This window comes from Artemia sp. Qi Xiang Cuo, chromosome 3 (assembly GCF_049724085.1).
Source record: "Artemia sp. Qi Xiang Cuo chromosome 3, ASM4972408v1, whole genome shotgun sequence".
NCBI lineage: Eukaryota > Metazoa > Arthropoda > Branchiopoda > Anostraca > Artemiidae > Artemia > Artemia sp. Qi Xiang Cuo.
Window position 1 is genome coordinate 25,601,219 of NC_142796.1, and position 14,584 is coordinate 25,615,802.

At 36.5% G+C, this 14,584-nt stretch overlaps 1 protein-coding gene across 1 annotated transcript in view; it reads right to left on the bottom strand.

Moving 5' to 3' along the window:
* LOC148953919 (uncharacterized) overlaps positions 1–6,080 on the bottom strand; it is a 100,246-nt gene extending 94,166 nt beyond the window's left edge. The window contains exon 1 of the mRNA XM_089086021.1: positions 6,058–6,080. Within this exon, the coding sequence (XP_088942147.1) occupies positions 6,058–6,079 (22 nt within the window). The 5' untranslated portion in view covers position 6,080. The remainder of the gene's footprint in view (positions 1–6,057) is intronic.
* Between the last annotated feature and the right edge of the window lie 8,504 nt (positions 6,081–14,584).

The window sequence follows — 14,584 nt, forward strand, 5'->3', positions numbered from 1 at the left end:
CCTCCCCCTCATGGAACTCCTCTATGGAAATTTCATCCAATGTAAAATGCACCCCCCCCTGTCAAATTCCCTCCCGACAATTTTTTCCTTGCTGAAAATTCCCCCTCTCTGTAAAATTGCCTGTGGACAATTCATCCAGAAAAACTCTCCTTTGCATTTTTTCATTGGAATAAGACATTAATCGATATATTGGTTTCTTGGTCACTCCACAAATTCCCTGTTCTGTGGAAATTATTTCCCAGAAAACAAAACGAATGGAAAAAGCCCCTGGATATTTCCCCTGGAACATCTCCACGCAAAAAATTTGGCAGAGAGAATGTAAGACAATTAAAACGAATTTTGTATAGTAATTCTGTCAAAGCCCCGCAGTGTAACATTTCCCCCAGAACACTCACTCATCAGAAATGTCCCTCCCAAAGGAAGATTCTCCCCTTAGAAATCCACCCCAAGCACAACTTCCCCCTGGCTAAGGTGCATCTTTGCACTTTTAAACGTTTTATGGAGTCTGTAACTACAGGAAGTCCATGCTAAATTTTCAATAAACTCAACAGAAACTTCATGAGCACATAGACCTATAAAAATTAAAACATTGTCCCATGACATAATTTGTGCTCTAAAAACAATTTGGATCTTTTTACTGGTCTATCTCTTGTCAAATCCTTTCCCTAATTAATAAAGTTTAAATGGCTTATCAGCACCACTGTTGTCTTCTACCCCTGGTAATTTTTTACCAAATTATATTATTGAACTATGAATAAAGTGAATATACCACTTGATGCCTTTTTTTATGCTCTTTCCAAATATAATATTCATTTTTGTTGGAAATGCATTTTAACCCCACCCCTACATACCAATTCAGGGTATATATTTGCAAATTAGGGGGGTGGGGGTAAAGTTTAAACGTACCTCTCATTTACATCATAAAAAAAATTTGCCCCCACCCCCCTAATGTGCAAATATATACCCTGAATTGGTATATATAGGGGTGGGGTAAAATTCATATCTAACAAAAATGATTATTATATTTGGAAAGAGCATAAAAGAGGACATCAAGTGGTATATTCACTTTATTTGTAAGTCAATAATATGATTTGGTAAAAATTTACCCTCATCTGCCTTGTGGTTTCCTTTAATACCCATATGATGTGGGATGTATTGGAATTTTGTGGATATACCTTGTTTAAGTAGTTGGTTCAATAGTACAAGAGTGGTGGAAGTATCATTGTCCGGGCAGTCTGAATACTCTGGTGATATTGAGGCAAGGGCTGATTTTGAGTCTGAATAAATTATAAGAGAGGTGTTTCTTTGAGGGTTTGGCATCTTTATAATGGTTTCCAATGCAATGTTGATGGCAGCTATTTCAGCTGTCATGATACTCACATCATTAGCCTTTCTGCAGCTGCTATACCTAAAGATGGGAAGTGGAGTCCACAAGCAGTCCTGGATTCTGTTTTTGAGCCATCCACAAAAATTAGGAGATGGTGGTTATATCTATGAGACTCAGATTCGTGGAAAAATGATTTTACATAGGCAAGGGAAAGATCTGCCTTAATAGCTGGTACAAACAAAAGGTTTACTTCTGGGTAGTGGTTAGCCCAGGATGGTATCCGGGGGTATATTTGAAATAAAGAAGATGGGTGTATGGGGAAGGTCATTTGGGTGGTTGCAAATTCCCATGCATGGCCCCTAAAAGCACCAGGGTTTCTTAGCCAATCATGTAATCTATGGGAACTGTTACCTTCAAGTTTTGTAAAGTAGCGGGCAAGTAGGTTTTCTCTGCAAGTAGCAACAGAGGTGAGACCACTTTTGCTGAGGAGGAACTTGGTTTAGGTGTGATTCCTGAGGCCAAGTATAGCACAGATCATAGTATTCTGGACAGTCTCCAGACAGCATAATAGGGTTTTTGAGCATGAGCCATAGACAATTAGTCCATAATCAATCTGAGATCTGGTATAAGTCTTACAGAAATTTTTTAGTTTTTTCATGGCAGCCCCAAGGCATATTGAGTAGCCTTTGTAAGACGTGCATTTTTCAGAAGCATTTTATTCTCACATTTTCAATGTGGAGCCTGAAAGTTAGTTTTTGGTCTAGAGTGAGGCCTAGATATTTGATGTGTTGTTGCTCTTGGATGACAACCTTATTTAGGGTTAGTAGGGCAGATTGGGGGTTTCTCTTATTATGAAACTGTACTATAGCTGATTTTGAAGGGGCAGTGGGTAGGCATGAATTGTTGGAAAAACATTCAAAAGCATAAAGCAGCTTTTGCAAATTCGATTGGACCAGTTACAAATTATTTGAGATAAGCCAAAAGGTTTTATCATTTGCAAACTGACTGTTTGTTTGGAGTAGGTTCACATGCCACAAATAGGCCTATATCAAAAACAGGAGACAGCTGAGGACAGCCCCTTGGGGAAGGCATTTGGAGACAGACTTTTTAGAGGAGATTTAGGAATTTACTTGGGGAACAAAAGAGCATTTGGATAGGTAACTTTTAAAGAAATTCTCTACAGGTATTGGAAAACCCATTTTTGATAATTTTTGCAGTAAGAGTGGATGTTGGATATTATCATATGCATTTTGGAAGTCCAAGAAGGCTGCAACTAGGATTTGGTTATCTTACAGACACTCAGATATGGCAGTGGTTAAGCAAACAAATGTGTCAATGGAAGAATGATATTTCCTAAAGGCTGTTTGGGTATATGAGATGAGGTGGTTAGACTCAGCAAACCAAAACAGTTGGGAGTGAATTATCTTCTGATATAATTTTCCCAGAACTGGGGTAATCATAATGGGTCTGAAGGAGTTAGGGTCCTCTTTGGGTTTATTTTGTTTGAATATAGGGATGATGAGTGATGTTTTCCAAGTGGATAGGAAGAAGGAATTACTCCAGGCATTGTTGAAAGAGAGATAAGAGTGCTTTTTTTAAATCTATTGGAAGGTGTTGGAGCAAAGATGGATGGATCTGGTTAGAACTACAAGATGTTTTAGGTTTAACTGAATTGATTGCTTTATCTAGCTCAATCATTGTAAAATGTTGGAGTAGATACTGGAACTAAGGCAAATCAAAATGAAGTATTAAACCGATCTGAGGTGGACTATTAGAGGTAGTTTTGAATTTCGTCTCAAAAAATCTGCTAAAAATTCAGCTTTTTCTTTGTTGGTTCCCAGCTGCTGACCATTTAGAGTTAGCTGGTAATGGAAGGGGTTCTGTGCAGAGAATTTGCCACACATCTTGTCTAGGAATTTATGAATCTTTGACTCTTGCGTTTTGCGGGACACTGATAAGAGAAAGTTTTTGCATGCCTCTTCTTTTGCAAATTTGACTGTTCTCATAAGTTTTGCCTATGCTTGTAGTTTTGCTATCTTGGCAAGAAGATGTCCATCATGGATTAGGGGGTTTATTATTCTTCAGTGCTTTTGGGCGTTGGGACTGGGGTATGGTAACTTTTGCAGCATCAAGAAGTAGTGATGTGAGATTTTTGGAGACCTGGTTTTGGTCAGTGGATAGTGAAGGGTAGTCATGGTCTGAGACAATTTGGGAGAAATTTGGCCAATATACTTTTTGGCACACATAATGGGGAATGAAGTTTTCAATGATGGCTGGGTCGCCAATCTTTGTGCATATGGCACAGTGGTCACTTAGGAGGTTTTCAATTATATTGGCAGTAATCTTATTTGTTAAATTTGATGAGACTAATTGAAGATCAATAGTTGAATAGCTCCCACTTCTTTTACTGAAGTAGGTATTTAGGTGTCTAGGAGTCACTAGTACTATATTGGTAAAATTGATGAGGAATTCCTCTATGTATTTGCCAGCATTATTTCAAGGTGGAATAACCCCAGATAGTACTATGGGCATTGAAGTCCCCAACAACCACTAGATTTGATTTTGAAAAGTTATTAGAAATAAAATTGAAAAAACCTTGTTCATTGTTATTACCATTTGGGTTATATAAATTCATAACAGTAACCTCCATGTTTGCCAGCAACAACTTTACATCAATTGCATCAATGTCATGACTGACATTAGGGAGGCTTATACCGCAGAATTTGAAGTGTGATCGTACAAGAATGGCAACTCCACCACCAATTCTACTGGAAGATCTATCTTTTCTTAGGACATCATAACCAGGAATTTTGAGATTAACTTAAAAGTTTAAATGGGTTTCTTGGAGGCATAGTATGTCTAAGTTACGTGAAGAAGTATACTTAAGAAGGTTGGTAATTTTATAATCATTTAAGGATCTCACATTCCATTGCAAAAGTGTGGTGGATAGAGATAACTGAGGGTTAGCAACTAATAGATAGATTTAGTTTATTGACTATAGTGCTGACATTTGTGTTGGCTGTGTCCTTGAGATTTTTTTGGGGAGTAGGTATTAGCCATATCTTCTAGAATTGAGGATCTTTGATCTTCTGTGAGGGATGTTCTGGAGAGTGAGTTGAAGTTGAATATGTAGAGGCATAAGTTTGTAAGTAGATTTGGATTTTATTCTGATGTTACCTTTGGTGATTTTGATGAGGTCAGTTTTGAGGTTTACTTTTGGAAGAATATGGGTCTTCATCTTTGGTTGGAAGGGAGGCAGGGAAGTTTAAGGTCTTTATTCCAGGGAATGTTTTTGTGGTTGGGTCCTTGTTAGTTTTATGCTGTAAAGTTTTTTGATTGGGTTGTGTGTTTGATTTAGATAATTCATGTGTCTTTGCAGTTTGTAACATGAGTTTGAATTTTGCAAACTGAAAAGGGAGGTTTTCTTTTTCAGACAACCTTAGAGCGATTGATTTTGACTTGTATTATGGACATACAGATCTGTTGTCAGAAGAATGGGGACCTTTGCAATTAATTTCTTGTTTGCACAGTTTGCTGTGTTTGGAGGATGGATATTTTGGCATAGATTACACCTTTTCAGGTTTGTTTTGCAGTGTTGTTTTGTGTGACGAATTATGAGACATGTTTTACACTGCATTTGCTTAGCCTTATACTCTTTGTAAGGCTTTATCTGGCCAAATAAGGATATAGGTTCACTGAAATTCTCTAGGTTGGAGTCCAGGATGAACAGGTAGGATTTAGATATGTATATGCCATCATTGTTGGGTTTTACAAGTCTGGTGATTTTGATACTGATATTTTTTTACCTTTGCAGTTCATAAGGCCATCCTTTAAATCAGTTTTGGGAATATCATTAGGGATATTGTATATGACAATTTTTATTTGGGCAGGGGGAGGGCAAATCCATTTCTTTGAATAGACCTTGATGCCTCCAAGGGAGTTGAGCGACAACAGAGTTGTTTTTGCATCTTCATAGCCTGCTTGAATAGATATTAAAATTGAACCATCTCTATTGATGTTGAGGTTGAAATTAATTTTCAGAATTTTGAAGAGCTCAATTTGAATTGTTTGGATGTTTTGGTAAAATTCTACTTTAGCTACTTTTGACTATCCTGGAAAGGGGTTGGGTTAGGAAAATAAAACTTTCACAGATGGGTCTACAGGCTAAAGTAGGCTAGGCCTATGTCCTGGGAAGGTATTTTGAAGTACTTACCTCCACTCCTTCTCCCTATAGAGGGCCCTGACCTTAGATGACCTTAAAAAATATGTGTGTTATAAAAGTGAAACCTTGCAATATAGATCCTCTGCTTAAATTAAGTGTAACAAAACTATTTTCATCTTCACAGCCTTGCTCAGTCCAAATTTATAAAGTTTTGATGATAGCCTATAAAAATGCATTTACTGAATTTTGAGAAAAAAACCTTTATAGCCTATGGCCTGAATTCTACCCAAATAACAAGAATTTCATTATCAGAATTAAAGTCAAAGAAAAAGAAATAGGTAACTGAAAATTAAAGTAAATATTGTTTGGTCAAAATTTCAATAGGTAGGCTATAGACCTGTCAAGTAGGCAAATTTCAGGACCCACGAGAGGGAGAAGGAGTGGAGATAAGTACTTCAAAATACCTTTCCAGGACACACTTTAGCCTGTAGACCCATCCCTGAAAGTTTCATTTCCCTAACCTAACTCCTTTCCAAGATAGCCAAAAGTAACTAAAGTAGAATTTTACCTATTTTTTTTATTTGGAACATGGTTTCAGAAGAGATAGGCAGAATGTGGATAAAGTGCTCTTCTTCCAAAAAAGATGGTCCTCAGAAAGGTCACTTGGTAATGGGGCCTAGCATTTCGTTATTGGTGTCTCCCTTCTCAGGAGGAATATTTCATTGGGATCATGGTTGAGATAAATTCCCCACTTTATCTAAATAAAAAATAATCAAGAAAAGTTCACTTGATATTCCTGTTTTCACAAAATTTTGAAATTCTCTAGATTCTTCTTCTTCTTCTATTTCACAGCAGTTGGGCTTTTCAGTTGCTACTATTTAGCCCTTTTCCTTTTGCTTCACTCTGCTACAGAGCTACTGGCTTGGTTGTCTCTTATTTAATAGATATTCTCAAATATCTTTCAGTAGATCTTTCGACTCAAGGAGTTCAAATTTAAGATGATAGATATCGATTTCCGTGCTATGTGTGCAGGAATAGTCGGTTAGGCTCTTGACTGATAGTGAGATTTTGTGGTGTTTGAAGCGCTTTAACAGTTTACAATGCAAGGTAAGCTGTGCAGACGTCAGCATATTACATTCAAATAGGCAGTGGTCAATTGTTTCATTATTCATAATACAATACCTGCAAAGAGGGGACAGAGGAACTGAACCACTTGAATTACGGAAACTGATACGATAATGCAAGAAAGTTTAGACCATTTGTTCCAGAACGAGTTCTGTGATAAATTTTAGAAAAGCACTTATCGGGAAAGGGGGAAAGAGTAGGATTTTTCTTATTAAACATAATATCTGATAGTCTCCGTCGGTAAATATTTCTAATGGGGGTTGGTCTCCCACTTGGCTGGTCAATATTTATAGCATTTTTTGCTATTTCATCAACCTGATGATTACCTCTATTACCAGAGTGGCTAGGAATATACTGAAGATAAGTTCTTATGCCACTTGAAGCAAGATTATCTACAATACTAAGACAATGATAAGTGTCAATATCCATTTTATATTGAGGAGCTGAAGACAACAATTCGATGCTTAACAGAGAGTCAAAATAAATTGCAAAATTACTTGAATTGGTAACACAGGGTTTAATATCCAATAGATGTCCCATTGCCAAGATTAAGGCATTTAACTCTCCACTAATTATTGATGCAGTGTGGTACAGTCTCTCACCATTGCAATTTTTAGGCGAGGAAGGAAGGCACCACTTGCTACCTTCTCATTCAATTTGGACCCATCAACAAATATTTAGAAATGGTTTTTATAAGTAACTGTATTAAGTAAAGCAAATTTTTTCTGGACAAAAGCAATGGGGGTTAAATCTTTAGTCCACATTGAGAAATCAGTATTAATTATAAGGATTGACCAGTTCCATAGAGGGGATTGGTGGAAAGTAGGTGCAATAGACTTTGCGGGTACAGGAAACTTCTTCTGAATATTGGCATACTCATCTGCAATGCCTCTATACATGGCTGGATTTCTTAACCAATTATGTAGGGTGTGTGAGCTATTTGATTCAATTTTTGTAAGATGTTTTATCAAGAGAAAGCTACGTCTCTCCCTTACTGTTGTTAATCCACTCTCCATAAGCAGAAACTTTGTTCTTGTGGGTTTCCTAAGACCAAATATGAGACGTATTATATCGTTTTGTATTGTTTCAATTTTTTGCATCTCGGTCTTTGCACATGCACCATAGACGATGAGCCCATAGTCAATATGGGGTCTTATATGTGATTTATAAAACTGGAGGAAAGTTTTCTCCTTACACCTCCAGGGTGAAGAAAGAAGTGTTTTTAGTATAATTGTTTTTCTATAGCATTTTTTTTATTGTATTTTAAATGTGGAGATGGAAATTAAGTTTTTGGTCAAGCATGAGACGTTGTTCCATTTAGAGTTAGTCTTGCATTAACATGATTTCGCTTTCGGTGAAATTGGATTATTTTTGACTTGGTAGGTGTAATGGGTAAATCTGAATGTTGAGAGAACTTTTCAAATTGGAAAAGTGACTTTTGCAGCTTTGACTCTCAAAGGTATTGCCAGATGACCATAGTACCAGATCATCAGCATATTGTAGATTTGTGTGGGGGAGATTCATGTCCCAGAGATACAAGGCAAAAAGGAGGCAGCTGAGGACTGCTCCCTGAGGAAGGCCTTTGGTTATTGTCTTTTGGGGTGAAGACGCTGAACCTACACAAACAATGAAACTTCACAATTCTATGAAAGAGTTTATAAAAAATACAAGCTTGGGGGGTAGTCCAAGGTTTGCAAGTTTAATTAAAAGGATTTGGTGTTTCACATTGTCATATGCCTCTTCAAAATCTAGGAAAGCTTCAACTAGGACATTATTTTTTGAGAATGATTCATTTATTGCATTTGTTAACAATATGAAAGCATCTGTTGAGGAATGGTGTTTCCTGAAGCCAGTTTGAGTGTGAGGATTCATATTATTTTTTTCAACAAACCAGAGAAGTCGGTAATAGATCATTTTCTCCATTATTTTCCCCATCACAGGAGTAATCATTATAGGCCTATAGGACTCAGGGTTTTTTTTGGGTTTATTTCTCTTTAGGATTAGTAAGAGGGACGAACATTTCCAGATATTGGGGAACATAGATGAAGCCCAAGCGTGATTATAACAATTTAGAAGTTCCTGTTTGTATGAAAGGGTGAGATTCTTTACCCATGTAGGGTGTATATTGTCATAGCTGCCGCTAGTCTTGGTCCTAATATGATGCATTGCATTATTCATTTCCTGGATTGAAAATGGGCTGGTTATATAATCGGATCCTGGGCGAGGTTGGTAACTTGGGTTTATAGGAATTGGGGGTATTTGTCTACAGTTCTTTGATGTTAGCTTATTAACAAAAAGAGTGACAGATAGCTTAGCTTTTTCATTATCATTGTCATAATGGGTATTATTATGTATAATCTCATACAGGAGTGGAGTTGGGGGAAGTTTTTTTCCCACAGATGTGGCTTATGATTTTATGTATAATTGGCTCATGTGTTTCTCTGGAGAGATTATTTGCAAAATTATTCCAGTAGTTATATTTGGCATTTATTATGGTCCTTTTTAGATTAGATTCTGCTTGTAATTTTTTTAAATATGTAGTAAGTAATGTTTTTTTTTAAGAATGTTCTCCTAGCTGCCTTTTTTATTCTCCATTTATTTTGGCACTCATTTGTCCACCATGCTTTGGGAATGTGTTTAGGGAAGGTTTTCCTGGGTGTTGTCCTTGGCATAGCATGATTAGCTGTATTTATTAGTAAAAATGCTAAAACTTCAGCATATGTGTCAGCTGTTGCATTTGAAATGCATAAATGTTGGGAGAAACTTGTAATTTCGTCATTTAGCTAATTATGGAACTTAGGCCAATTTACTTTAGTGTTGATATATTTGGAGGTATGGGATAGGGTCTCAGCAAGTTTACTTAGGGATCAAACCATGGAAAAGGGTTCAGTACATAGACTATCAATTTTATTTATGTAAATTTTTTTCAAAATATTTAAAGAAATAATTTGTTGGTGAATTGTAGAGAAACTGCTACTTTTGGGGTTGAAATATGTATTCAGGTTTGGAGGGGTAGCAACAGCTAATTCATGATTATTTGAAATCATACGTTCAATGAACTTACCAGCTTTATTTGCTGGTTTATTCCCCCACAAAGGCTGTGGGCATTAAAGTCTCTACAAATAATGATATATTTCAACATATTAGAATTATTTATATAGCTGAAGCAATCCATGACATCTTTAATTTGGCCGTTAGGGTTATAAAAGCTTAATATGTAAGTTTTTGTATTATTCAGCCAAACACTGATACCAATTGCATCAACATCATTTACAAAATCTGGAAAGTTGATGGCAGAGAATTTTACACTATTTTTAACTATTAACGCTACTCCACCTCCTTTTCTCTCTGATGATCTATCCTTTCTCAGGATAGTGTATCCCAGAGACTTAATTTGTTGATTTTGGGTTAAATGAGTTTCCTGGAGGCAAGCAATATTGATGGAATTATTATTCATAAAAGATATTAGTTCATTTAACTTATTTTCTGTAAGTGATCTTACGTTCCACTAAAGTATTGATATGTGTTGATTTATTTTTCTTTCTTTTTTTTGTTGTTGATTTATTTTTCACATGACTATTTATCAATGTTCAGCTTTGTTAATAGTAGAGCAAGATCTTTTTTTGCTTGAATGAGCATATGATTAGGGATGTAGATTTTTGCCAATTCAGCAATGATTTTTGTTTTCTGCTGTTGTTGTATATTCATGGCCTAAACTGCATTGCAGTTTAGAATGAATAAGCATATATTATGGGTTTGCATGTTTGGTTTTGCATCCAGTTTGTCAGCTAAGGGACTAATTCCTGGTAGTGTTTCTGGTTTGTTTCTCGTTGGGAGGGGATGCCAGGCCGACCTCATCTCACTAGGCAAGGAGGCTTGTTGGCTTGGTGATTCTTTCTGATAGAGATGTGAGCTAGGGGGCTTAAAGGATGGTGTTCTGTAAGGAGTACTCTATGCATTGGGAGTGTTTGACTTGGGAGTTTTATTTGATTTCAATATAGGTTTTATTTGGTGTGATTGGGCAGCATTTGCTTCCAAAGCTGCAAAAGGGTATGGAATGGCCTTCTCTGTTGCTATTTGGAGTGTTAGTGCTCTTTTCTTGTATGCAGAGCATTGTGATTTATTGGTGGATTCATGTGGGCCTTTAGAATTGATACATGTAGGCTGAGTTTTGTTGCAAGTTGTCAACTCTTTAGGATGGGAGCCTTTACAATTACTACAGGGTAGGAGAACTCCATTGCATTTATTTGTTGTGTGTCCCAGTTTCAGACACTTCTGACACTGGATAGGCTTTGGCTTGTATTCCTTGTGCGGTTTGATTTGCCCAGATAGGAATAACTTTTCTGGGATATTATTTTTTTCCTGCAGCGTAAATAAGAAAGATCTACTTGTTTTTAGTCCATTAGAGTTGGGTTTACCCAGTTGAGTGACATCTTGTAAAGGGATTGTGTTACCAGCTCTATCTGAGAGCCCTTCTTTTAACTCCTGAATTGGTATTTCTAGGGGAACATTATATACTACTATTTTTGTTGGGGATTATTTTGGGTTCCATTTAGATGAATTAATTGGGGTGTTCAGAAGAGATTTTAGATTAAGTATTATATCTGCTGATTTCTGATCTTGGACAGCTATTAGCAAAGATCCATCACCTTGAATATTAAGAGAAAACATTGATTTTAACATTTTGAAAATTGCAACCTTTATTGTAGTAATCTTTGTTATTTCAAAGGGGGTATTAGGAGTAATTTTAGGTAAATGCCTAAGTTTTGGGAAGGAGAAACTTGGACAGGGGGAGGGGAAATACTTTTGATTGGGGACATTTTTTCCTTTTTTTGGAGTTCCTAGAAAGGACCTCTTGAAATCCATTATCATCTGTGGTGACATTAGCTCCAACACTGATCATTGTCCTATTCTCAGAATTTGAGCTTTCATGTGAGCTTTGTTATAGAGAGCTTGACCAGCCAAGATGGGGCAAAAGTGGATAAATTTCATTAGTATTTAGGGTGGGATCCGGAGGGACTTTTTTTAGGGGGAGTTCTTTGCATTGCCTATTGGAATAAGCTTTAAGCTAAACAGGAAAAGATAGTAATATTATACAAGATCGTCTGTACTCTACTGTGGGGAAAACTTCACCATCCATAAAAGAAAACACCATAGTTTGGCCCTGAGGAGGATTTTGAGCACGATTGGTTCGGTACAACTACTGATAAATCGAGACAATAATTCACAAGAAACTTATTTTTAAATTTCTCAAAGTGTTGCTGTTGTTACAAGATCCATACAAAAAAACCAACTGAATTCTTCTTCTTCTATTTAACAGCAGGCGGGCTTTTCAGTAAAACTATTTAGCCCTTTTCCGTTTGCTTCACTCTGTGGGCTACAGAGCTACTGGCTTGATTGCCTCATATTTATTAGATATATTCAGATATCTTTCAGCAGATCTTTCGACTCTACGAGTTCAAATATAAGATGATAGATGTCGGTTTCTATGCTCTGTGTGCAGGTATAGTTGGCCAGGCTCTTGGCTGATAGTGGGATTTTGTGGTGTTTGAAGTATTTTAACAGTTTACAAAGCAAGGTATGTTGTGCAGACGTCAGCATATTACATTCAAATAGGCAATGGTCAATTGTTTCATTATTCATATTACAATGCCTGCAAAGAGGGGACAGGGGAATTGAACCACTTGAATTAGAAAGCTTATATGAGAATGCAAGGAAATTTAGTCCATTTGTTCCAGAACGAATTCTATGATAAATTTTAGAAAGATACTTATTGGGAAAGGGGGAAAGGATAGGATTAATCTTATTAATATTAATATCTGATAGCCTCCATCGGTAAATATCTCTAATTGGGATTGGTCTCCCACTTGGCTGGTCAATATTTATAGCATTTTTTGCTATTTCATCAGCCTAATGATTACCACTTATGCCAGAGTGGCTAGGAATGTACTGAAAGTAAGTTTTTATGCCACTTGAAGCAAGATTATCAATAATACTGTGACAATAATAAGTGTCAATGTCCAACTTATATTGAGGAGCTGAGGCCAGCAACTCAAGGCTTGATAAAGAGTGAATATATGATAATATTATTCGAATTTTCAATCAAAGGTTGGTTTTGCTTAAGGTGTTCTAATGCCATGATTATGGCATTTAACTCAGCCGACATTATAGATAAATTATTAAATAATCTCTCGCCCCTTGTAATTTTCAGGTGAGGAAGGAAAACACCACTTGCAACCATCTCATTCATTTTTGACCCATCAACAAATATTTGGAATTGACTTTTATTAGTAATTGTATTAAGTTCTGCAAATTATTACTGGACAAAAGCAATGGGGTTTAAATCTTTATTCCATTTTGAAAATTCAGTATTTATTATGGGAAATGACCAATTCCATGGAGGGGATTGGGGGAAAGTAGGTGTAATAGAATTTGCTGGTACAGGGAACTTCTTTTGAATATTGGCATACTCATCTGCAATACCTCTATACATGGCTGGATTTCTTAACCAATTATGTAATGTGTGTGAGCTATTTGATTCAATTTTTGTAAGATGTTTTATCAAGAGAAAGCTACGTCTCTCCCTTATTGTTGTTAATCCACTCTCCATAAGCAGAAACTTGGTGCTTGTGGGTTTCCTAAGACCAAATATGAGACGTATTATATCATTTTGTGTTGTTTCAATTTTTTGCATCTGGGTCTTTGCACATGCACATGCATCATGCACAATGAGCCTATAGCCAATATGGGGTCTTATATGTGATCTATTAAACTGGAGTAAGGTTTTCTCCTTACAACCCCAGGGTGTGGAAAGAAGTCTTTTTAGTATATTTGCTTTTCTATAACATTTTTTTATTGTGTTTGAAATGTGGAGCTGAAAATTAAGTTTTTGGTCAAGCATGATACCTAGGTAATTAATATTATTATCTTCTGGAATAGTTGTTTTATTTAGAGTTAGATTTGCATTAACATGGTTTCGCTTCCGGTGAAATTGGATTATTTTTGACTTGGTGGGTGCAATAGGTAAATCTGAATGTTGAGAGAATTTTACAAACTGGAAAAGTGACTTTTGCAGATTTGACTGTGCTGTCTGAAAGGCGTTGCCAGATGACCATAGCACCAGATCATCAGCATATTGTAGATTCGTGTGGGGTAGGTTCATGTCCCAGAGATATAGGGCAAAAAGGAGGCGACTGAGGACTGCTCCCTGAGGTAGGCCTTTGGATATTGTCTTTTGGGGGGAAGAGGCTGAACCAACACAAACAATGAAACTTCGCACTTCTATGAAGGATTTAACAAAGGATACTAGCTTAGGAGGTACTCCAAGGTTTGCAAGTTTATTTAAAAGGATTTATTGGTTCACATTGTCATAAGCTCCTTCAAAATCTAGGAAAGCTGCCACTAGAATATTATTTTTTTAGAAAGATTCATTTATTGCATTTGTTAGCAAAATTGAAAGCATCTGTTGAGGAGTGGTATTTCCTGAATCCAGTTTGAGTGTGTGGGATCATGTTATTTTCCTCAACAAACCAGAGGAGTCTGTGATAAATCATTTTCTCCATTATTTTCCCCATCACAGGTGTAATCATTATTGGCCTATAAGACTCAGGGTTATCTTTTGGTTTATTTTTCTTTAGGATTGGTAGGAGGGACGAACATTTCCATATATTGGGGAACCTAGAAGATGCCCGAGCGTGATTATAACAATTTAGCAGTTCTTGTTTGTATGGAGGTGTGAGATTCTTTATCCATGTACGGTGTATAATGTCATAGCTACTGCTAGTTTTGGACCTAATATGATGTATTGCATTATTCAATTCCTGGATTGAAAATGGTTTAGTTATGTACTCGGATCCTGGGCGTGGTTGGTAACTAGGGTTCATAGGAATTGTGGACAGTTTGCTTTGATTATTTGATGTTAGCTTATTAACAAAAAGAGTTGCAAATAGGTTAGCCTTTTCATTATCATT